Here is a 25042-nt window from a genome sequence, read left to right as displayed (position 1 = left end):
CACACACTCGAGAGCACAAAGGTTCTGTTCTGTGGTTTGAGAACACGTCATGAATCTGACGTAGACTTTTTCTTATGGCCTTTCTTCTTAGGCCCATTGTTCTGCTGAAAGATGATGTTTCTCCCAAGCTTTAGTTCTTTTATCAGATTAATGTAGGTTGTCTCACAGTATCTTCCTGTCCTTTGCACCATCCATCCGTCCTTCAATTTTACCCATATACCCAATCCCTGCTGAAGAAAAGCATCCCCACAACATGATGCTGCCACCCCCATACTTCCCTGTTGAGATGTTTGCTGAACAATGAGCAGCCTTAGGTTTTGCACCACACATTTTGTTTTGATTTGTGGAGAAGCTCAATGTTTGTCTCATCTGATCAAAAAATCTTATCCTACATTTTAGCTGGGTCACTCTGATGCTTTCTGGCAAACTCCAAACGTACTTTGATGTGGTTTTTCTTCAGTAATGGCTTCTTTTGAGCCACCCTCCCATGCAGGCTAGCTGTATGCAGAGCTGCTGTTATCAATGACTGGAGCATCTTCACTCCCGTCTCAGTCACTGAGCTCGTTCAAAGTGATTGCTGGCTTCTCTGAAGCTTCCCTCACAGAGAGGGTGTTCTGACGCTGAGTTTTGAGGGATTGATTTCCAGGCAGTGCCTGGGTGGTATGATGCAGATGCCATTTCCTCACAATTGATCCAACAGTGCTCACTGAGATATCCAAACACTTTGATATTATTTTGTAGCCTCTTCCCATCTTGTGCATGTCTATTACTTTATCTCTAATTGCCTCAGATTGCTCTTTAATCTTTATTTTCACAGCTTGCCTTCAGATTCACAGTCTGATCAGTGGTACTTGAATTAAGGGGGTCTTTTGTGTAGAAAAGGTGAACTTTTTTTAATGATTCACAGATAGAGGCCATTTGTAAGCCACATGTGTCCTCACTGGGGCAACATCTTTAATGTGTGTAAATCTTCCACAGCACGGGTTGAATACTTATGCAAACAGCATTTTTCAGTTAGTCATTTTTGTGATGGAATATTTTCTTACAAAAATGTGAATCACTTTAAATTAATTATTTTGAAGGTCAGTGTTTTAAAATAAAACAACACAGCACAAAATATTAAAGAAATTGTTGGATTGCAATAAAAAACTGTCCATGTCATTTGTAATCCAGATGAGCCTGATGACTTTTAAAGGGGTTGAATACTTTTGCAAGGAATGTATAGCAAATAAATAAGAACAGGAAATGAATAAGATGAAAATGCCCATATTTTAGAAAAACCTCTTAGCTAATCTAATCTAATGAACAGAATGATGAACTGAAACCTTTCCCTGCCAAGCTAACTGTTAGCCAGTAAACAGTAAGTTATTAGCAATGCTGTCTGCTTTTCATGTCCTCCTTTTTTTGTAGTGAAAAAAGGCAGTTAAAGTTTGGTGTGCTGGTCTGCATCATCTCTTAGTCAGTCCCACTCCAGCCCTGATGATAAATAACTAACAATGAATCTAACAATAAATAACTTTACAGAACAATACTCAGATCAGTTAGGCAGCCAAACTTAGCTTTGGCATGTTTTCTCAGCTTTTCTGAACTTTGCTGCTGACCGTCAGATTAGCAGGACTGCACAGTGGTCACATTTGTGTCAAAATATTTTGTATAAAGTCAAATATGAGTGCATTTGCATGCATCATGTCCTTTGCATAATTGTTGAGATTTGCAAAAAGACAAGAGAAAGAGACCTCCTCAGCATTTAACACAGCACTGACCAGTTCTGGTTGAAGCTTTAGTATTAGATTGTGTGAAGAATGGATCCGCATCAGTTTATTCGAACCCTTAGTTTATTTGAATTTAGGCCCAATCCCATTTCTTATTTTACCCCTACCCCTTGTTTTTGAGTGTCACCTTGCCCCTTGGAACTGAGTTACTGGGGGTCGTACTTGAAATCTTCCCCTACGAAATGGGACCCTCAAATAAAAAAGAGCATTGCTTCATTATCAGGCTACTAGTGCTGCTCTGTAGGCGACCTTGCCAGTCTGCAGTGATAGCAGAGGAGGGTAAACTTCAGCAACCTCACTGCTGGGCTTTAGTTACATTTAGAGAATCATGTGTCTTCAAAGAGGCCGCAGGTATCAGAACTGCAGCACCATTTAAGGCGGAATGGGAAATAGCAAACTTCAGCTTTATATCACCGAAAAATTAGGGGTGGGCGATAATGAATAATTGTCACATCCCAGCTCCTTGAAGGCATACGATTCCCTAAATGTAACTAAAGCCCAGCAGTGAGGTTGCTGAACTTCTCCTCTGCTATCACTGCAGACTGGCAGGGTTGCCTACAGAGCAGCGCTAGTAGCCTGTTAATGAAGCAACGCTCTTTTAATTTGGGGGTTGTCCCATTTTAGATATTAGATATTAGGGGAATATTTCAACCACTAAAGTTAGCTAGACGGCTACCGAGACATCAGCATATTACTAGCGATTTTTTAAGCTTGTTATGGAAAAAAGGCCATATTATCTAGAAAAAACATTAAACTAAGATAATATGATGGTTTTCATCATTTTTAATGGAGAAAATTCTCACATTTGTGTGTTTCTTTGGTCACTTGTGCAGCCATCTTGCCGGTCTTATTTTTTTTCTCATAACATCCTGTTTGGAGTGTACTTCTGAAACACCTCCATTTGGAGGGTCTAACACTTTACCCCACTCCTCTATCTCAACAAAAATTGGGACACCCTACCCCTAGGCGTGAATAGGCAAAATGAAGGGCTAAGGGCAAAGGGGGAAATGGGATTGGGTCTGTTAGCAAAAGTGCTATGGATGCTACCAGGTGATTCTATGGCCTTCACTGAGCTGAAAGTTAAACGGACATATCAACATTAACTAAGGGAGGCGGGACTTGTCAGAATATTTGCAAACAGTCAGTTTGTCATGGACGACCCCTTCTCAAAAAATTAATATTAAACTTTACTACAACAAAATCATATCATAATATCAAATTGTAAATTGCCAATTGAATGTCTGTAACCTTTTCATCACTATTTGTGTAAAAAACTATTGCTTTGGAGTTACAGGGCTAATATAGCCAACAAGTAATAAACAGGCTTCAGCATGGCTGCTTTTACTGTTTTAGCCATGTAACACACCTTAGTTCATTTTTGTAGCTAACAGTATGTCTTACAGTGTCAGAAACCACAGAGGCCTACTGAGATTACTTAAAACAATGAAACAGTTTCAGGCAAGGGTGTGATGATTTGGGCATGCACAAAATTTGCACAATGCTAAGTGATTCTTAATAAGCTCCCATTATTTATTAGCTACATTAGCCTTAGAAGCTGACTTCAGACACCAAATACGTCCTGGCAGATCAACTACATTTGTGCTCAGGAGGAAATTTTGTGAATGTAATTCCTCACTGAATATTCACTTTAAAGCTCCTTACCGTCATCTGAGTCAGGCAGGATGGTGACTCTGGTGGTGTGGAACTCCTGACCCAGCCGGCCACCCATTGGCATGCTGAGGGTGACGTTAAAGCTTTCCTCCGGCTCGTAGAGAGAGTCATCTATCACCACCACACGGCAGGCTTTCTCCGTCTCGTCCCTGTCGAAGCGTAGGACGCTGCTGTGCTCCTCGGGGCGCGAGATGTAGTCCGAGTAGGACAGCACAGTGGTGGGGACAGTGCCAGTAGCTGTGCCTGCAGGAGGGGGGAGTTTACTGTTAGAGAAAAGTGCTTCATAAGAAGCCCTACGTCGCTTCTAGAGATGTACTGGCTTTCAGAGTTCTGTTCTAAGCTAATCTAGAACACCTGAAGAAGGCGCTATAAGACCAAACTCTCCAACAATACACTATTTGGGTGGTGGATCATTCTCAGCACTGCAGTAACACTGATGTGGTGATGGTGTGTTAGTGTGTGTTGTGCTGGTCTGAGTGGATCAGACACAGCAGTGCTGCTAGTGTTTTCAAACACTGTGTTCACTCACTGTCCACTCTATTAGACACTCCTACCTCGTCAGTCCACCTTGTAGATGTAAAGTCAGAGACGATAGCTCATCTGCTGCTGCACAGTTTGTGTTGGTCATCCTCTAGTCCTTCATCAGTGGTCACAGGACGCTGCCCACAGGACGCTGTTGGCTGGATATTTTTGGTTGGTGGACCATTCTCAGTCCAGCAGTGACAGTGAGGTGTTTAAAAACTCCAGCAGCACTGCTGTGTCTGATCCACTCGTACCAGCACAACACACACTAACACACCACCACCACGTCAGTGTTACTGCATTGCTGAGAATGACCCACCACCCAAATAGCACCTGCTCTGTGAGGGTCCATGGAGGTCCTGACCACTGAAGAACAGGGTAAAAGGGGGCTAACAAAGTATGCAGAGAAACAGATGGACTACAGTCTGTAACTGTAGAACTACAAAGTGCACCTATATAGTAAGTGGAGCTGATAAAATAGACAATGAGCGTAGAAACAAGGAGGTGGTCACAATATTACGCCTGATCAATGTATAAAATCATATGTTCATTAAAACACAGAAACGTTTAATAATTGCAGAATATGTGTTTCAGTAGTGACAGTTCTTAATGTTACTCACTGAGTTTTAGACCTGTCTTGAATTTGAATAGTTATTTTAGTGTGAAACTGCAGTTTGAACTAATTCAGTAGAAAAGCCCATATAGCACAGTGCTAATGAGGGAACAGGGATCCTTTACAGGGATCCTTTTTGGTCACAGCCAAAGAGCAAGTGTTGAACCTTTTTCCTAATAAGTGGTTTTGTGCAGTAAACTGATTTATGGTCTAAAATTCAATTGAGCTTTGGGGTTTTATTGGTTTCTGATCAAATAAAGTCTCAGCTTTCATACAGAGTTAATATTACTGTGAAATTCAAACAATAAATACAGAAAGTCTCAAACACAGGATGATGTGTTTGCCACTTTTAAGAGCATAACTGTGACTTACATCTCTCTCTGTCTCTGTTTTATTTCGAGTTATATTAAAAAAAGCTAAATTAACAACTGCAGGAACGATGAAAGAAACAGTAAAGTATCACCTCTCTCGATACACTCAGTCAATAGCAGTGTTTCACTTGTGAGATGCAGATGTCACTGGCACATTCGGATGTGTGTGTATGTGTGTGTACATGCAAGTGTGCAGGTGCCAATGCACACATATGTGTGTACATGTGCATTATCACTCTTGGCTGAAAAAAAAGTGTTAATGTTGCCTTAACTCTGAATAAATAATGTAATTTATCTACTATTATTTAAAAACGTGTCGCGAACTTTAGGACAAGGTGTAAATGAATATCCTGTCTAATATTTGGAGTACAAAGAAAACACTGGTAGCTTCAGTGCTTACAGCAATGCATTCAACTCAAAATGTGGTTTTGTGTCAAAGTGACTGAAGACAGAAAAGCAGCTCATATGTTAGGTTGACCAGGTTCAAGCGGAGCTTTTTTACTGAATCTGTTCGTTTGCTCAACCAGCAGGAATTCAGACGGACAATTATCATTGTGATTAGGCCTGTGGGGAGTGGGGAGTCTTATGCAATGTCCTCTGTGGATGTAAAGTACTGTTCGATGTGTGCTGTATGTAATATTGTTGGTTCTGAATGTGTACTTATATTCCTATGTGAACCAGAACAGCTTGGGGGGGTCACACTGCGTGCAGTTCTTGAGGACTAATGCAGCTGTTCTCTAGTGCTTTTAACAGAAGGGACGTGTTTTGCGGGCTGTTTTTTTGCACCAGGTGCCTCGTGTTTTATGCACGTCTTTTGTGTGGAGTGGTCAGTGTGACCTGAGTTGAAAAAAGTTCAACTCGGATGGTCAAAGCCTGCGTCATGAGCGTTTTTGTGCTAAATAATGGGATCCAAAGCAAAGCAGGCTTTCAGTGACAGCTGCAGGACTCTGAACTGTGCAATTTATTATTGGTTTAGCTTGTTTTTACTAACAGCACACTAGTTACTAGTTAACAGTAGATCACTTCTTAAAAGGGCAAGCGACAGAGCCTTCTGCCTGTACAGCCATGTGCTAAAGTTTGGGCACCCCTGCTCAAATTCATAGCAAAAATAGAAAATAGAAAAAATAAACCAAATAGAAAAATAAACCAAATTAAGAAAAAAGGTGTTTGTATCAAGCAAAATTATCTGCCAATATAGGAAGAAAATTTTACTTAATAAATTCTTAAAATGAGAAAAAAGAAAATCTTGTGCTGTAAATTCTTCTGGAAAATCTTCATACTTTAAAATCAGTAAATATTTCATGGTTTAAGGCATCGGTTTGAAACGGTGTCATAATAATAATAATCTACAAACTAGCATATCAATGTTTTTTAAGGATGTGTTACAAAATTTCTTAAAATGAGAATTTTTGAACAAGCTTCAAGCTTAATACGAGGACAAATTTGCTTTTAAGTAAACTAAATGTGTCTTAAATACTGTAATGTTTAAAATAAGACACAGCCCCGAAAAAGGCATGAAATTATAAGGACACACATATGACAATTAACTGCTTAATTAACTCCAGATGATGAACACACTGGCCTAATAACACAGCTGCTCATGTGGTGATACCGAAAACAGTAAAGAAAATTTTGAAAACGAACAATAGATTTGTTTTACTTTAACAAACTAGACTAGACCTGTATGAGATTAATGGGCTAGCTTGAAAAGTTTTGAAAAGAAGAAATTTCAAGACAAATGTACTTATTTTAAGAATGTAATGTTTTGGGATGTTTATAAGACATAAGCCAGACTTTTGTCCAATCAAATTATGAAAATAAGCATAAACTTATCTTGAATAGACAATAGTGGAGTGTCAATAGTGGAGATTCTCAAAACTTTTCAGTTCTCTTAAAAAAAGAGATAAAGTCATGTAATTAGCTAATTTGTCTAAAGAAGATAATTGTAGACAAAGTTTTTTAAAAGCTAGCAGATTAATCTTATACATACAAATCTAATCTAGTCAGTTAGTCTTTCAGTAGAAAAAACAATAAAATCTATCTATCTATCTATCTATCTATCTATCTATCTATCTATCTATCTTTCTATCTAACTATCTACCTATCTATCTATATGCTTACTTCTCAAAACACTGACTTACTGAGTTGAGACTTGTTATCATGTAATAATGACTTATTATTATAGAATAATTACTTTAATGAAATGTAATAACACATTAATAACATTAAGTCAATATTTTAAGAGAATAAGTAATTATTTCGAGATATTTAGTTAAATTCTCAAGAAAATTAAATATATTAAGATACAAAGTCAATGTTTACAGAAAGTAAGTAGTTACTTCAAGATATTAAGTCAATGTTCTCAGAAAATGTCATTTTTGAGATACTAAGTCAATACTTTGATAAAGTAAGTCAAACTTTCAAGAAAGCAAGTCATTATTTTGATATTTTAATATTTTGAGATAATAGGTCTATATTTCAAGAAAGTAATTATTTCAATATATTAAGTCAATAATTAAAAAAATGAATTATTCTTTCAAGATATTAAGTCAAAATTTAATGTAAATAAGTCTTCTGATATTTTGAGATTAGACCTTATTTGAAGATATTAAGTCAATATTTTGAGAACGTCAGTCATTATTTCAATACATTAAGTCAATATTTCAAGAAAATAAGACAATATTTTGAGATAATAAATCAATATTTGGAGTAAGTAATTATGTCGAGATCAAAGTTTTGAACTACTTCTGCTGGAAACCAAGAAGGAAGGAAAACCACTGATTTTGTTCTCGTCTACCTGGAGGAGGGGAAGGGCCTCCACTCCATGTTCAGACTTTAACATTGCTGTAGCATCATTTTAGCATTCAGCACTGAGACCACACCTAGTTGTCTGGCATTGTGACAGTGTTGTACCTTGCTGTGTGAAACAGATGACCATCAGCTCCTGACTGACGTCCCCTGACCTGCGGACAGGAATCAGAAGCTCTCCAATGTCCTCCTCTATTGAGTATGTAGCCGAAGGGATGAACACTGTGGACTCTAGAGACAGGAAATAAAATCATTATAATATTACAGTCCACTGCTGGCCCAAAGCTGTTGTGAAAGCATTTAAAGACAACATCCTGAGAGACCTATAACTACAACACTATTGTGTTCAGCACTGGGGGCACAGCCCTGTGAATTGATTTGACTTCCTGAAGGTTTGAGATTCTAAAACCTGGAAACATGTGCAGGTGCTGCACTGAAGGATGAGCAATCCATATCTTACAATTCTCCTCCTGAAGGCACAAGGTTGTGAAATAAGCTATAAAAGCTGAAATTTGATGTTAATCATGTTCAGTTCTTTGCTTCAGGCAGACGGAGAGGTGAAACTTCAGAGTTCAGAACAGATATTCTTATTTTGATTTCCTTTCAGTTCCCTGATGTTCTGTGCATATAACCTTTTCATCGACTCCATAACTACCGAGTAAATGTATTCAGCCTTTTCATACATGTGATATTATTTAAAAACACTGCACAGTATGGAGACTTACATTTCCCGGCTGATATAAATGATATAAAACAAGCTAAATAAGATTTATTTTTTCTTCTCAACTAATTCGAGGCAATTCAAAGACAAGGACGTTTTACCTTTTCAGAGCAGGCAAGCATTTAGCCTTGTGATAACATTGGTCATCATTTGTTTCTGCACTGCCTTTACTGCCTGAATGCGTTCAAAAATCTCCAGTAATGCTTTTATATTCTTTCCACACGTCAATATACACCTTTCATCATTTTCACGAAGTGCACAATAAGCCTCATTTCTGTAAATGAAGGAATATCCACAATTCAACTCGGAACACTTGAGGCGAAGAAGAGCAACTTGTATATAATCTCAAGGAATGAGACTTACAATGGTGCTTTTATTGTTCTCCCTGAGGAAGCACTGTTTACAAGACTTCAAAAGCGTCCGGGTGGCACACTGAAAGCATACCGAATGTGGGACTGCTAGGAACAAATCAATGAGGTATACAGTTATTGTTGCTATTTTTGCTTATGTATGTGAAAGTGAACAGACCACTTAGCCCATGCTTAACACTAGCAGAAGGTCTTATGCAAAATGATGCAACATATATCCCATGATATATGCATACAATGTCTGTAATGAAGCTTTACAAACCCTTTGAGGTGCTTTGGTACAATGAGGATGCTAAACAGCACTGCTGCAATTGATAGTCTACAACAGCACAGCCATTAGACCCTACTGCTCTAACACTGCTTCCTCAAGGCCAGTGTTAGTGGTCCCAGAGGGATGTCTTGGGTTGGAGATGGTGCTGGTTTGAGGTTTCCTCACTGGGGCATCATGTCCTTTTAAAACGTGTTTTAAAACACACTTATAAACATATGCTGCATTTAAATGAGACCAGTGCCTTCCTGGGGTCAGTTTATTATCTTTTAAGTTAAATATTACTGTTTTTGAGTCATTTTATGGAAACGTCCAATTTTGTGTCTCTAGCGTTTAGATATACTACACTTGAAAAACGTTAGGATTTTTAAAAATATTGTAAAATAAAACAATACATTATTTTAACAATTACACCTTCTTGAGCCATCAGTTCAGCAATATTGCTTTTTACATCAATTATATAGAATTCCAAGCACCACAGAAGTGCTGGTCCTCACAGTCATGTGCGAAGGGTGAGGCCATATTCTGAGGTAAAAAACGTTTTTCTGCAATTTTACCTGCAATAATCTATACATGACTATGAAATATGTGATTTGAATGACATAAAGAAAACAAATCCCAAATAAATATTCTAAAATATATAATGAAAGTTATGTCACTGGTGTTACTGCATAACAAAAAATCTCTTATTTTGAAATAATAATCACACTGATGACATCATTGGTCTTCCTTTTACCTATTTTCTGAGGATCTATGCAGAAAAGCACACGGTGAGTTCACTGTGTCTTTTCAGTTGTCAGAGAATTTCTCATTTAGCTCATGATTTCACATGAAACTTTTAGCTGAAGTCACTGGTGTGACCGACTTTATTCTTAGGTAATTGTGAAATAATAGAACACAAATTTTAGTGGATATTTCATGATTGACAATGTGGTTTGATGCTCCGTAGCAGCCATTTTTGTAAAATGCATTTTTCATTAAAAATGTCTCTGGTGTTACCTTTCTTATGTGTAACACCAATGACGATCGGTAACGCCAGTGACTGACCCTTTTACTTTTTAAGCTGCCTTGGAAAAGCTATAATTCACCATTCAGTCTGGGTTGGGGTTGTTCTGCAGGCTGGCAGTTCTCCAGTTTCTACTGTTCCATATTCAGTTCTCTTGGACTACAGCCCAACACTGTTAAGCAAATAATGCTGGGTAGCTAGCGCTATCTTTGGAACAAATTATTCACGAAACAACACTGTTTAGAGTTTACAGCAAAGCTCATTAATAGACGCTGACAAGGCTTTCAAATGCTCACAGTGAAAAGCTAATTATAACTTCAGTTCCAGGTATTCAGTCTCAAAAGTTTACAAATGGGAGATAATTAAGAGATCAGCTCCTACATAAAGTACACAATCTCAACAGCCTGCCCACTCACCATCTCCAGGGTCCACTATCTCCACCGTGGCTGCCTGAGGGAACTCCAGAGCCCCCATCACAGGCTCAGAGAGAACGATCTGGAAGGTTTCAGACTGTTCATACAGATTGTCGGAGAGGATCCGCACCTTCCACGTGGCGCTGGTCTGACCAGGGTTGAACTGGACTTGTTTCTGGGCCTTGCCTCGAAAGTCTTTGTCCTTCTCTGCCGTCCCATCTTTGGTACCAATACCTTAAGGATGAGTAAGGTTGATAAAGTAGGTTAGAGGTGGGCAATATGACAATATGTCAATGTTGTGAAAATTTATGTTACAATTCAATATTCTGAGCATATGATAGATATGGTCAGACTTCTAGAACACGTAACAACAGTCTGAATCATAATGAGTAAAGAGAGCTTATAAACAATAAAAAACAACAACAAAAACAACAATAATCAGGGTGTCATAGCTGCATAAACTGTATAGCAATAAATAACTGATTGGGAGTTGGTCCATTATGCAAATTATCTTATTCTATTCATTTATTTTTACCAAATTTGACCAAACTTAATTATGTTATTCATGCAAACACTTTACAAAAAAAACTTCATTGTACTCAGATTTGTTAAGCCTCATGTTGACTATTGCTTTGCTGTTCCAATTTGTCTGCAAACCTCATACCTCATACTAAATACAGTAACAATTAAAAATAAATTAAATTTTTGTGATTTTGTAATTTTCCCACCCTTGCAGTGGGCAAATGCCAGCAAAACAAAGGACATAATAGTGATGTTAGAAGTAAAAAGGAAGATTGTTTAAACTTGTCATTCTGGAAAAAACTCTTTCCCTTTTGTTCCTTCAGCAGGTTATTTATTAAACAAGACACCAGTTGACCTTTTTGTATGTTACCTTCATGCATGTCACTGTCTTCTTTTTACTGATTTGTTGCCTTTTCCATTTGCTCAATGCACTAAGACCACATAAATTTCTCTTTTAAGCGATAAACTTTGATTTACTTGACCAGAAACATAAGAATAATCCCTAAATGTATACCTAAGGCATAGCCGTTTATTTTCATTTGTATGTATTACATACAAATTACACATTTTGTTCATTTTCTAAGTGAAAATAAGTCACACCTTCTACAGGGACGACACCCCCTGCCACCACAATGTGTTAATTCAGCAAATAAACAGTAATTATGCATTTTAAATGTGCAGATGTGTGTTCTCTGTAGAGGATGTGTGAACTTATTTACACTTAGGAAATCAACAACATATGTAATTTAAGCAGAGATATGTATGGTTGAAAAAATATCCAGATTAACAGAACGGATGTATGAAATCAGCCATGATGAGAATTAGACAATGTTTGCTTCTAACACACGACTGATAATTGGATTATTCATTAGTATTTTGTTCTGTGATGTGTGTAACAGTTTTACGATGTTTTAATATGACCCAGGCAGGTTCGGCATTTGAATGCTGTGTGTGCATGTGCATGCATGTGTTAAGCCTTCCCACAAGCCTTTGTGTTTTGGTGCGTTCATGTGTCACACAAGCTTTTGGGCAATGTTATTTATTACTTTCCTTGTTGCCTGTTGCTTATAAAAATCAGCCAACTGAAATCTGCTGTAATTAGAATCATAATAATGATACTACTGCCATATCTTGCACTGAAATAAATGCCACGGTGTGCAGGGCAGGTAATTAGGTTGATATTCAATAGTAGTGGTGGTATACTGGTTCATCTGGTATACTGTTTGAAATTCTTCATGAGACTTGAGACTTTGGCCATAACAATTATACTGGTGTATGTATATAGATCAATGACAAATCAGGTTTTTAAAATTACAATTTTTATAAAATCTTATGAAAAAGAACACAATGTGAATTTTTATATCTGTATGTATATATCTGTATGTATATATGTGTGTGTGTGTGTGTGTATATATATATATATATATATATATATATATATATATATATATATATATATATATATATATATATATATATCTGTATGGGTATATATGCATTTATATTAATGTGCATGTTATATCTTTAATATTGTTAGTGTTATCAAAGCTTTTAAATGTACTGGTCTGGTTGCATCATTTGACCACTACTGTGTGCCACCTGACTTTTCAGACCAATTTCAAATTGAATTGGCATATACAATCATAGAAACTTCTGTCCTTGAACTTAATTTATGCTTACATTTTTTCAAATAAATAAACAATATTATAATAATTACACTTTGTCATGGTTTTCCTGAGGTCACACCGCCTGACATGGTAAACCGTCATTCTAACCATGACTTAAAAATCACATTTTTTCCAAAATTTGCAAAAGGGCTTCTGGCCTTAGTATTGCACCCTGACCATTGGGCTCTTCTTTATGATGCAATACCTGGTTTCCCTTTTGTAAAAGCACGTCAAAACAAAAGTTCTTTGTTTTTGGTTGTGCTGCCTGACATTTGAGACTTTTTTAGTGAGTTTAGAACTTTTAAAGTTGCCTTATTTTGCACCACCTGACATTTTTAGACCTTTGGAGGAAAAAAAAAAACTAAAATGAATTTTATATGTACGCACTAAATTGTTACAAATAAGAGAAGTATTGTTAAATAATTTGATATAAGATACATATACACACAGTGATATATAATAAAACTGTCAGATATTCTAATTATACTAACTCTACTACTAATACTAAAGTACTAAAATCTATTCTAAACTACATACTGTTTACTGTGGCACTATTTTACAGGAATGTCTCTCCTTGTTTGTGTATCACAGCTGCCCTCTCACTAGACGTCAGCCCTGAGGACAACATCTGTTATAAACAAGCCGTGATGCAAAATAAATCAGATAATATTATCAAGCAGTGACAGATCGTTTTAAGTGTTTCCCCAGGATCATTCCTCAGCGCAATCGCTTCAGTTGATTGGAGACTCTGGCACCTGGCATAAAACCTGCAACATTATTTCTCCTCATATTACCCATTCAGCGCTTCATTGGATCAAGGTGGCAATGTGTATGAAAGACACTGTACAGCTGGGATGAACTGGCCCCAGTTGAGGCCCATGTGATGCAACTCTTCAGCAATAAAGCCATTGTGGCTTCAAAGAAATCGTCTTGACGTCCACTGGAGAGGGAGCAAGATAATCAAGATATTTCTAAGGGCTAGCACTGAGTCCTCGGCCAAAGTCCCTCCACTCCCCGTCGGAGATGAGCTGTTTGTGAGTGCTGCTGTCCACCGGGGTTATCGCAAGCACGTTCGGCTGATGGCGCCTTCACCGTGCCAGCTGGATCGTGGCAGGGGTGCCAGGCTTTCGCTGTCAACTAGCAAGGCACTGCACAGCATGGGTGCCCGTGGTAAATAAAACATAGTCACCAACAGCCTACAGCGGCGGTCATTTGCAACAATAGGAGCAGCAAAAGTTCACAAGCGAAATGAATTCATAACACGAACCAGCCGAGGACATTTTGTGGGAAATTTAATTGAGATGGGCAGAGGGTGGGGAGCGGGAGGGGGAGCTGTTACTACAGAAACATGAAATCTGGGAGGCGTACTGATGTGCTGTCACCCAGACAGAGAAATTGGGCCTCTAAAAGAAAAAAAAAAACAACAAGATTTTGTACTTTGAAGCAAAGGAAGAAAGGAGCGCTTTGATATGGAAGAACAGACGCAGGAGAGAGGATCAGTCCTGCCTCTGCCTGCCCACACACGTGCCCGAATAAAACAAAATTAGCTCAACGGGGCCTGAAAATGTCTGCCTTCAAAGAGAAAGCATACAAGAAAAGGAGGAAACAGCTGCTTTCAGACTAGATCTTCTTTGCAAGAGGAGGCTTCAGAGAGTCAAGCAGCAGGTTAGCAGCTGAGCTCATCCAGGTCCAGAACGGAGAAGAGCTCAGATTTGATACGCAGTCACAGCAGGTGAATCTGACCTCACTAGAAACCAGTGGAGGTCTACCAGCAGAGGTGCTGAAGATCCCAACCCTGGATCAGGACTAATTTCTTTTTTTCTTGATTCTCACCCAGCTACACACCAGGAAGCTCCTCTCCATGGCCACCCAAATGGAAATTTAATGGGATCCTTCCTCAGTCTATCCAAATAAGCTCATTTTTCTTATGGCATCTCATACTTCAGAGGTTATGACCTTGAGTCTAAGCTAAACTAAAGCCAGATTTCTGTAAATAAACTCGAACTAGCATCATGTCTCACCAGTCTCAAATTCCAGAAGGATAAATAACTTCTTCAGATCTTACTGCACTGGAGATTCTAAAACTAGTAACCATGACACACGACTGACCAAGCCAGCTTTAAAATATTCAATGGGCCTCATTCAACAACTGTTCTTAATAAGAAATTTCGGTAACACTTTCTATGAATGTCGTATTTGTGAGCATCTATAAACACATTTATAACATGTTATTATGTATTCATAAGGCATTATAAATGTGGTTATATATATTTATAAAAAAGAATTACACTGAATTACACTTTATAGCCATGTTTATTATACATTATGAAGTGTTAATATAATGCATTATAAATAGTGTTAATAACATGTTACAATGTCAGTGCCAAAGAAGTCAGTCCCAGCTTGAAGAGCGTAAAGTAAAAACAAATACCAGGCTGACAGTGGTGTACATTACCTTTCCCACATTGGGTAAAACACTGATGCAGCACTAGTTTAAACTCTGACATTTGAAGCCTGTAATGAGCTTTATTGTGTATGTTTTAGTGTTTCAGTAAATCCTTCAGTAAATACTTCAACTTGAAGCCTCAATCTTAACACTGGAGGAGGCTTTAGTACAGTATGCTTCACTTTACTTAGAGCGGACAAATACGACTTATGAGCTCTTATAATTTGTTATGATCAGTACTTATAATGTATTATGTGAACAATTCATAATGCATAATAAGCATGGCTATAACATATAATGCATTTTTATAAATATTTATAGCTATGTTTATAATGTCTTATGAATGCATTATAACATTTAATGAATGTGTTTATAGATGCTTACAAAGGTGACATTCATAGAAAGTGTTACCGACATTTCTACTTAAAGATTCTGGCATTCACCAATGTTTTCTTATTTGGGGTTTGTTCTTAGGTAAGAACAGAATCTATGCAAATTCAAGAGCACAAAGTTACGAACCATTCTGTGGTTTAAGAACACATCATGAATCTGATGTAGACTTTTTCTTAGGACCTTTCTCAAGAACACATTTAAGCAAAAACTTAGAAAGATATTAGTGAATGAGGCCCAAAGTCGTTATCACTAAACTGTTGGTCTTCAACTACTAGCGCCGCAATTATCAATCACTTACGAAAGTTAGAAACAGCACATAGTGTGTCCTTTTAAATACAAACAACTGGAACCCTTGATAAAGATGAACCAAAAGGTTGTGAAACAATGTCTTTGTGGTTAATTAGCTGAATCTCAAAATGAAAATATAAGAGAAGTTGGTAATGCTTTACTACATAACACTGAGATAATCATGCCGTAAGCATGTCGTGGTAGATGTCATATGCAGTCCTGAGTTGTCATGACAGAGTTCGTCCAATAATATGACCATGTAATGTTACCATCACCAGTAATTGCCCTTACATATGTCATATTATACAGCAGTTTTTTCCAACGGCACAATCTGATTGGTTAACAAACAGTTCAGCTCCACAGCAACCATATAATTCCAATTAGCACCGGTTGCTAAGTTATGACCGTTTTGCAGCTAACCATTAGTACGTTTCTACTGCGATGGTACAGCAACTAACCAGTTCAGCAAACAAGACAGGCTGTGAAATGCTTTACAGACTGACTGGAACAAAACCTGTCAAAGTTAATCTGGCAAATACTGAAGTACTGAAAAAGCTGAGCTGAACCTCAGGTTGTGACATTTATTGAGGCTCTAGTCGTGACAGCACAGTAAAGCTGGTCTTCATCTCGGACATTAAATGGATATTTAATGTTTTCTCCTCAATTTCCCATGAAAAAATCTCAACATAACAGCAAAAACTCTTCTCCAAAAATGCTTGATGAAATTGGATAATTCAGAGCAAGCAATCACCATGGAGACCACTCCTCAATATAGAATCTCTTCAGATCCTCCAGGGTTCTAGATCTTCTCCTTTGGACTATCCTTTTCAACTTACTGCACAGGTTTTCAGTGGAGTTTAAGTCAGGAGACTGTGATGGTCATGTCAAAAGTTTGATTCTGTGGTCAATTAACCAGTTTTGTGTGGATTTGGATGAATGTTTTGGATCACTGTCCTGCTGAATGATCCAACCACAACACAGGTTTAGCTTTTGGTAGAGACAGTCCAAAAGACTTCTAGCATGCCGTCGGAATACTTTCTAACTACTTAATATAGATGTAGAGGCTTGGTGACCTCAAAATACTACCACCTTCTACAAATCTCCAAAAATGTTTGTCTCTCTAACCCTCCACCTTACACTGCGTGGAGGAAAAATAAACATGCAATCTCTTCCAGGCAGATTCACTACAGCTCTGGTTGTTTTAAACTTCTTAATCATTGTCCCAACAGTGGAACAAGTGTCTAGCTAATATTAATGGCCACTTCCTGATTTCATTTGTGTATTCCCTAATGTGTAATGTGTTTTCTAATCTTCCCTATGTTAATGAATAATGAAGGAAATTTAGCTTCAGTGTTGCCTCGTACTTATACTTTGAGCTTAAAGAATGTTAAAAATAGATGGGAACCTGCCTTAGTTACATTATGTTTATAAGAGTTTTATTCATTCTATATAAGGGTTTTTAATTTCTTAGACTAAATTTATTTCATTTCTCACATAATTTCAGTCTGAAATTGCTATTAAACTTATTTTACACATCTTAACCAAAGGTGACACTAATTATAAAACTGACCTTATATGTGTCAGAGATATGCTGTGTGTGTAAATGGTTAACCTACTGACTATGTTCCTTTCAATAACTAATCTACCACATTGTAACTATTGTGGATTAAAAACTCCCACACTTTGGAAGTTCTAGGTAAGTTTTAGATGCTTTTTAGTTCCACTCTTTTTGTTGTCACTGTCATTCAAAACTTCAGCCTTTTTATGGTCCAGAGCCATTTCCCCCCAAAAGCTTCCAAGTCACTGGCTTTTTCAACCAATTGTTTTGGCTGACAAAGTTTGTTTTGGTTCACTTTCAGGTTTGTAGAGATAAAATTAACAATAAACATCAATTTCAAGCAGTGGTAACAGCACCGACACTTTGTCAAACCAGCAGCATAAGCTGGACACTAAAACTGACCCTTCAAGCTGAGCTTAATGAGCAGAAAGGCTGTGCCCTGTTCTGTGATGGTTGCTCATTTCTGAATGTGTTAGAGGGCGTTCCATAGCTGGCCTGTCCTCTCCACAGCCTTGGGCCATTAGAGTCACAACTCATCACTGCCTCTCTTTTGAGGTTTGATTTCTAACAGTTTTCCTTTCCACAAGGCAACAGAAAGAATCTGGAAGAGAACGCTTTCCCTGGAGCAAGTAGTTCGTGAATTTGAAGTATGGCTGTTTGAGAAAATGAACTTGTGTTATTTCACCTGGAGCCAGATTGAAGAAAATGTCATATATGTGTGGAGAATTCAAGAGAGTGAGGGTTTTTTTCACCGAAGCAAGTCACTGAATATAAAGGGCTTTTTATAGCAAAGCCCACATATAGTGCTTTAAGTGCCGGCATTAACGAGCAGTGGAGGTGATGAGTCATTGAGCAATTTCTTTAGACCACCTTTGTGTTTAAATTTGGCATCGCACTTCAGGGCAGGTATGAGAGATAGAACGGTGTGAAACTTTTCCTTTTAAGACATATGTAAGAGTTTCTTTGGGGTATTATCAAAATTGTCAGGGTTGTTAAATTGTCAAATATGAAGGTAGAAGAAGGCCGTTATAAAGCAAAATAGTCCCTTACAATGCATTTTTGTTTGTTTGTTTGGTTTTTTTTGGATAGACTGTTTATTGCACCTCTTGTATTTCTTTACAACAGATTTACAATAATAAAAAAATGAAATTAAATTATCAGCAATGCTGCTTTTTTACTGTTTAATTCTAACTTATAGTATGTGCTGTACTGGCATAATATCTGCATCACTGAATGGTTAAGATGTAAGTCATTCACACACCATCCTAGTGAAACTTTTCTAGAGTTAGAACTGCTCTCAGTGGTGGTGATAGGAATCAGATGTTGAACATATTAAAAGTCTTCAAAGAGCTTCCTCAGAGAAAGCTATTTCATGAAATATTAACAAATACACTGCATGATGCATGGGACACTGTTTTATGATAGAAGCTTTTGGCCTAAAATGTATATTTTAAAATACATTCATGGTGGAGGGGTATATGGAGGTAGTTATACAAGTTTAGTCCTTTACAAAACTTGTTTTCTTGGATCTGCCACTATTTCACCACTATCAAAACTATATATAAAACCTTAGAAGACAAGTAGGTTCACTGGTCATTTGGGATAGTAAATAAAACGGTTATATTTATTTAAATTTTATTTATTTATTTAAATATAAAGTTATATTTATGCTGTAGGCATTGTGAGCCCTTGTTCCTGTCACCACCACCGTTATGAAATCTGAGTTGGCGAGCTTCTCTGTCATTAGACGTTATACTGCAGTATATAATTAACACCCATAGCTGTCGCATCCCTAGTAGTTTCTATTTAAATCTGCACCTCAACACAAACTAAGGGAAAGGGCTTAATTAATGGCCGCACCTTGACTTCTGCCCTTTCCCATGATGCTGTTGTGGTCCGGGGGCACGGTGCTGCCCTGCTGAGGGGAGGGAGAGTTCACTGCCCTCAGGGGACTGAATAGTGACGGTAACGTAAAGGGTCTCTGAATACTCACAGAGCAGAGACGCTGCTCTGGTCCAGGCATAGTTAAGAGGTAAAGTAAGGCTGTGACTCATTTCAAAGGATAAAATCTGCTTTGCTAAGATGGCTAACTTATAATGGCTCTAAGGGCAGGAACTGGATCAGCTTTGATAAATGCTTTTTAATGAGTTTCAGGTCTTAAGGTCAGTGGCCTTTCTACAATACGGCCTTCATTTTCAATACCGAAGTTCATAAACATGAAACTCATTACTTTCAGAAGCTGTTTTTCTCCTTTAAAGGGCACTCATCCTATATGTTTCTTGCATGTTATTTTTTTTTCACTTGAAGTCCATTTATAATGATTGTGTGCTCTGTGTGAAGGCAGAGCTAAACTGCTGTAGGCTTAAAGGGAAATTCCACCAATTTTTCAAAATGTCTGGATAATTCAGTGGTATATATCCAAAACCACCAACGTACACAAGTCTTCTGGACTATTTTGCCTTGAAGTGCATGCCACACTTCATGTATCCCTCCACCATGAACAAATTAGAATAAATTGATTAAAACACGTTTTAGACCAAAAACATATCTCAAAACTACTGTATTCATAGCCATTTAATGCAATAATTTTCTGTGATGTAGCTTTTAGAGGCCTTAAACTCTTCAGATACCTGGTTCCTATTACTCATTAGGCATTTCACACTAAATTACTCTGAATGACTTTGTTTACATGTTAACCATTTAATTATGCAGAATTTTTGAAAAATCAGTGGAGATCACCTTTAATAGCCAGATATATCGCTGCTGTCAGAAGAAAACCTTGTATCTCCATTTTTGTTGTTTTTCAGTTTTTGACATAATTTGAAAATACCTGTCGCTCTTTACATTCTGTGTAAGTTTCATGAAGAATGGACTAAAAGAAACGGCACAAAACATCTTAGGAAAAAGTCTGGTTCCATAGACTTACATCAAAATTAAAGTAGTTTTTTTTCCTCTTCCTGTAAAGTTATCATTTTGGGGATATAAGGTTTTCTTCCAAAAACAGCAATATGCATTATTTGAATTAATTGTTTTTTGTGACACACAAAAACACAAAACACAATCAACTGAAAACAGGTTGTTTTTGCAGCTTAGTTTCGATATATGGATTATGGGAGTGAATGACTACAGACATCAGTGTTAACTCAGTGATAAATAATGTGTTTAGGTGTACTGATATTAAGTATTAAGCACAAATAAAAAAGGAATAAAAAGTATTTTTTTTTAATCACCCTGTATATTTAAACTTTTAAAAGGCCCATGTCACAGAAAACCAACTTTTCCACACTATTTTAAATAAAGAAGTCTGGAGTAAAATGAAAACATTGCTTAAGTTTCAAAACATATCATTCACTCCTCAGTCCATAAAGTCCACACACAGAAACTAAGTTTCAAAAACAGCCTGTTTCAAATTCATCGTTATTTATGATGTCACAAAATGAACACATTTACATCTATCCACCTATTCAGTTTAGCCCTGCCCACTCATATTGAATTTTTAAGGTGCGTTTGAGCTTTGAGAGCAATAGAAGAGATCATTTATCTTATATCAGCCTTTAAGGCCTATATGGGCCCTTTACAAATAGAAAAGTAATTTTTGGCTCAGCTGTAAGGTTCAGGGAAAATTCTTTCATTGGAAGCTGGGCATCATGTGAAGATTCTATAGCCTTTAAAAAGTTTGTCACATTCACATTTCTCATTTATGAAAAAGTCTCTTTACAGAACCATCCAAGGCTGTTTATGGAACCAGAAGTTATTCTTCTACACCATCCTTCCAATAACCCTTTTTGGGGCTTTTATTTTTGAGAGCATTCTAATGACAGATGAATTGTACACTTACTAACGAAAGACGTTTCTCCGAGATAGCCCCTGCGTTTCAGCACCACCTCCTGCACTTTGGCCTCTTCATCCACCAGGTAGTACTCTTTCTCCAGAGAGATCCAGGCCCAGGTCAGCCGGAACTGCTGGTTCTTCAGCTTGTTGCCTCCTGCACACAACCACAATCATGAATTTACCACTGAATAGGACCACACACTGTGGATGAAATTCCATATTGTGATTACACAGCTACATACTGCAAAGACAATATAACTTATGACATATCAAAAACACATTAGTGAATCCTTTATGTAACATGGTTAAAAGTTGACCAAAATACGGAGAGTGTGTGCTGCTGTGAGTCGCCCTGAAAAGCCTGAAATAATTGTGTAAAAGTGAAAGGGGTCGGGTTGGATATTGTCTGAGTTTTTCAGACCACATCATACATCATTCTCAGTTAAAGTTGCATGTACAGACTCAAAAAGAAGGCTCGGTGTTTAGGTCTCAAATGCAAAATCAACCATGCTGATGAAGATGTGATGACAATAGTAGATAATTCACTCACATCCTCTGAAGACACGTCCTTCACCAAGTTTTGACTGAGTTCTCTTTGAATGCTCCCTAAACATGCTCACAATGATCAGATTCATCCACTCTGGAGGGGTCCAAAGCACATCCCATGACACAAATGTTCTATTATAACATTGTATTACAACAATGAGGTCTCCGAATCCCCATAACTTAGTGTAGCTATTAGCTGACTGCAGTTATTATCTACAGTTGTTAGCTTTCACAATCATATGTTTGTGCCACAACAAACAGACCATCAATGGGGTGCCTTATCATCATTTGAGTTAGGGCAAATTCATATAATTAAAAGAAAGCAGAAAACAGATTTATTAACACAAGTTATGGGTTTTACAAAAACAACAAAAGTTAAATTTAGACTGGTGCTATAGCACCTTTAGAGAAGAGGCAGTGAGTTATTTGTTTATTTAAGCCTGAATTCAAACTTTGAGCTACTAGGTATCAGCAGCTAAGATGCAAGATAGCTAATGAGCCAGTTTGTACATTTTAGGGTTTTATATTCATAGGTTAATAAAATAAAATGAACAAAGACAGTCAAACTGTTGATCACTATTATTTGTTATACTATTATTATCACTACATATTGTGTTTATGTCTTGGGCCTTTATTTTCTTTTTTATTTATGTCCTTTCTGTCAGTTCCAGAGCTGCTAAACGTTTTTTCATTGTATTTAAACAATGACAATAAAGATCCATCCATCCATCCATCCATCCATCCATCCATCCATCCATCCATCCATCCAGGTAATCAACCTAAAGCTAAAGGCTAATATTGCAATAACCGGGATTGGGAAAAGTGCTAAAATGTATCCTGGTACAGATTACTGATTACCTGTTAAAAAATTAAATCTATAACCTAATCCAAAGGATTACGACTTTAAAGTAATGTAATCTGATTACTTTTTGTTATTTTAAGATTTCTTGTCTTTTTAAAGTCATATACTTAAATAAACGACAAGAGAAAAACAAGACTTCAACTTAACACAAGGCAAACAGGAAAAGTGAACTGTTCATGAAACAGAATGATAGATTTAAGGTGACTTAATTATCTGGGTTTTATGGGTACTGTGTATAAGCCCAACCAAAAATCAAGTATTCAAATCAGATGTGGAGAGAAGGTGGGGACATCAGCAGCTTCTATTGTGCCTCACAGAAATGGGCACTAACCTCACGTTTAGTGAAATGGCCAAATCTAAAATGAGGAGGTGAAGCAATATATGGAAATTTTACAAAATAAAGATGACAAAGACGAAAGTTGTACAATATAAACTGTGTGAGTTTAGCCATTTATACTTGTGAGCAGTGACAAGTTTGGAAATCAAGAAATAGCCCCCTAGAAAATGAGTGATCTTATCAGTAAAATTAAAATTCAAGCTCACTAAGACTAAAAAAGCTCTGGGACTAAAACACTGGAAACAAGTAATGACTGTAGAATGACTCAGTTCGTAGGGTCTGATTAACTATGAGAATAAAAGCTGTGATAGAAACTAAACTGCTCTCTGTTGCTTATAGTACCACAGTCAAAAGATCAATCTGACACATTACTTAGAGACCCCTCATCAACAATAACTAAAAATAGAGACAAAAATCATTTGAGTTTACTACGTCATGCTTGGACTTCGACGATCACTGATTGCAATGTACCTTGTAGACGCTCTCTTCACTTTCAGCAGGTACAGCAGCACACAAATATGAATGTGTACCAGTTAAAAAGTGCATTCACTTCTACACAACACTAGCTAACTAGCTGACTGTTTTAGTCGCAAATAATCATGATTTGAACATATTAACATTCTGCATCCATAACAATTGGAAAAATATTGGAAAAAAAACATGAAAAAGAAACCAACTTTACAGCTCACAAGACTTTCTTTTCATGTTTCGCATCTGTTGGTTAACGTTAGCTCAGCATTAAAGCATTAAAACCTGGCAAATTCATTGATTTATAAGCAAGATCACTGATTTATAGCCAGTGAACTGTACAATATTACACAGCAGCAAACAAGAATAAAATAGCTTATTTCCAGATCAATTTACTGCTGTAGTATCAGGCGATATGGAAAAAAGGTGCCTGATTCAGATATCATTAAGAAAACACTGCAGAACAAAAATTTGTATAGATTGTATGCAGTTTGAATGTAATCCTGCTGGTAATCACCCTATTTTCATACTGTACCTGATTATTATCCCATAGCTTTACCATTATACAGTTACCTTTTTTGTATCCTGAATACGTAACACATACAATGTTACATGCCCTGCATTATTACCTTACCTTAGCGACAACAATAAACAAAGTACTGCCCTACCACTCACACTCTTCTTGTTATGCTAACCAAGAAGTGCTACTTAGTCTCACCCATGAAAACAGCTCTTCAGGGCATGTGCAATTACAGCAAATGCCTGTGTCCAATTCATCATTACAGAAGGTAAAAATATATACAGGTAAGCGCTGATAAATTGTTCTCTTTAATTCTGTAACAATCCAAGTATCAGAGTAATTTCGGGCACTTAGTTGCATTTTATTTTACACAACAGTGTAAAAGGTGTTTAACTTTTCACACAAGTTCATTCTGGTACAATGTTTTGGCTGGACTGGCTCATTGTTTAAAGTACTGTATCTAATGTAATCCACTGCAAGTTAATACAGCCGAGATCTCCTGCTGATAGGGGTACCTGATTCAGTCCAGCGTGAACCGTGTGCTATCACTTTAAAGGCCTGATGCAGGAGAGAGGAGGGCTCATGGGTCTAATTGCTCCTTTTCTAATTAAAATGAAAAAGGTTTGTGTGCTTCCTATCTGCTTTCCTCTATTTTATCATTCCTGTTTGAAGTGGGATTCAAAGCCTGAGCTGGCTCCTGCAGGGCATCCCTGCCAGTTACAATCTGCACACAGACACGGCTACACACCGACATCAAACACAGACACATACCTCCCAACATAGAACGGTTCCACTCATGAATGGAACAGGGAATGATCCAGGTGACTGACCTGGTCAGTTACAGAGTGTGAGAGAGAGATAGAGAGAAAGAGAGAGAGAGAGAGATATACTAAAAGAGCAAGTGTGTTCCGCCTGCATTGTTCCAGTCTATCAGTGGGCTGTGGTTTGTTTGAGTTTGGCAGCACTACACAGGTTTTAACCTCACAGCAACCTCCCCACAAGTCCTCCCCCAGTTGTCACGCTTGATAAACCAGTCACGTTCCACTATGCCCATTTCCTTTTCATGAAAAG

At 37.4% G+C, this 25042-nt stretch overlaps 1 protein-coding gene across 1 annotated transcript in view; it reads right to left on the bottom strand.

Moving 5' to 3' along the window:
* The window catches only part of frem2b (FRAS1 related extracellular matrix 2b), a 144233-nt gene that overhangs the window by 57062 nt on the left and 62129 nt on the right, over positions 1-25042 (bottom strand). Inside the window, 4 exon segments of the mRNA XM_036565019.1 lie at positions 3435-3686; positions 7863-7988; positions 10537-10767; positions 21246-21392. Of these exon segments, the coding sequence (XP_036420912.1) occupies positions 3435-3686; positions 7863-7988; positions 10537-10767; positions 21246-21392 (756 nt within the window).

Source organism: Colossoma macropomum, unplaced genomic scaffold (genome assembly GCF_904425465.1).
Source record: "Colossoma macropomum unplaced genomic scaffold, Colossoma_macropomum, whole genome shotgun sequence".
Lineage (NCBI taxonomy): Eukaryota > Metazoa > Chordata > Actinopteri > Characiformes > Serrasalmidae > Colossoma > Colossoma macropomum.
This window is presented reverse-complemented; position numbering and strand designations above follow the sequence as displayed.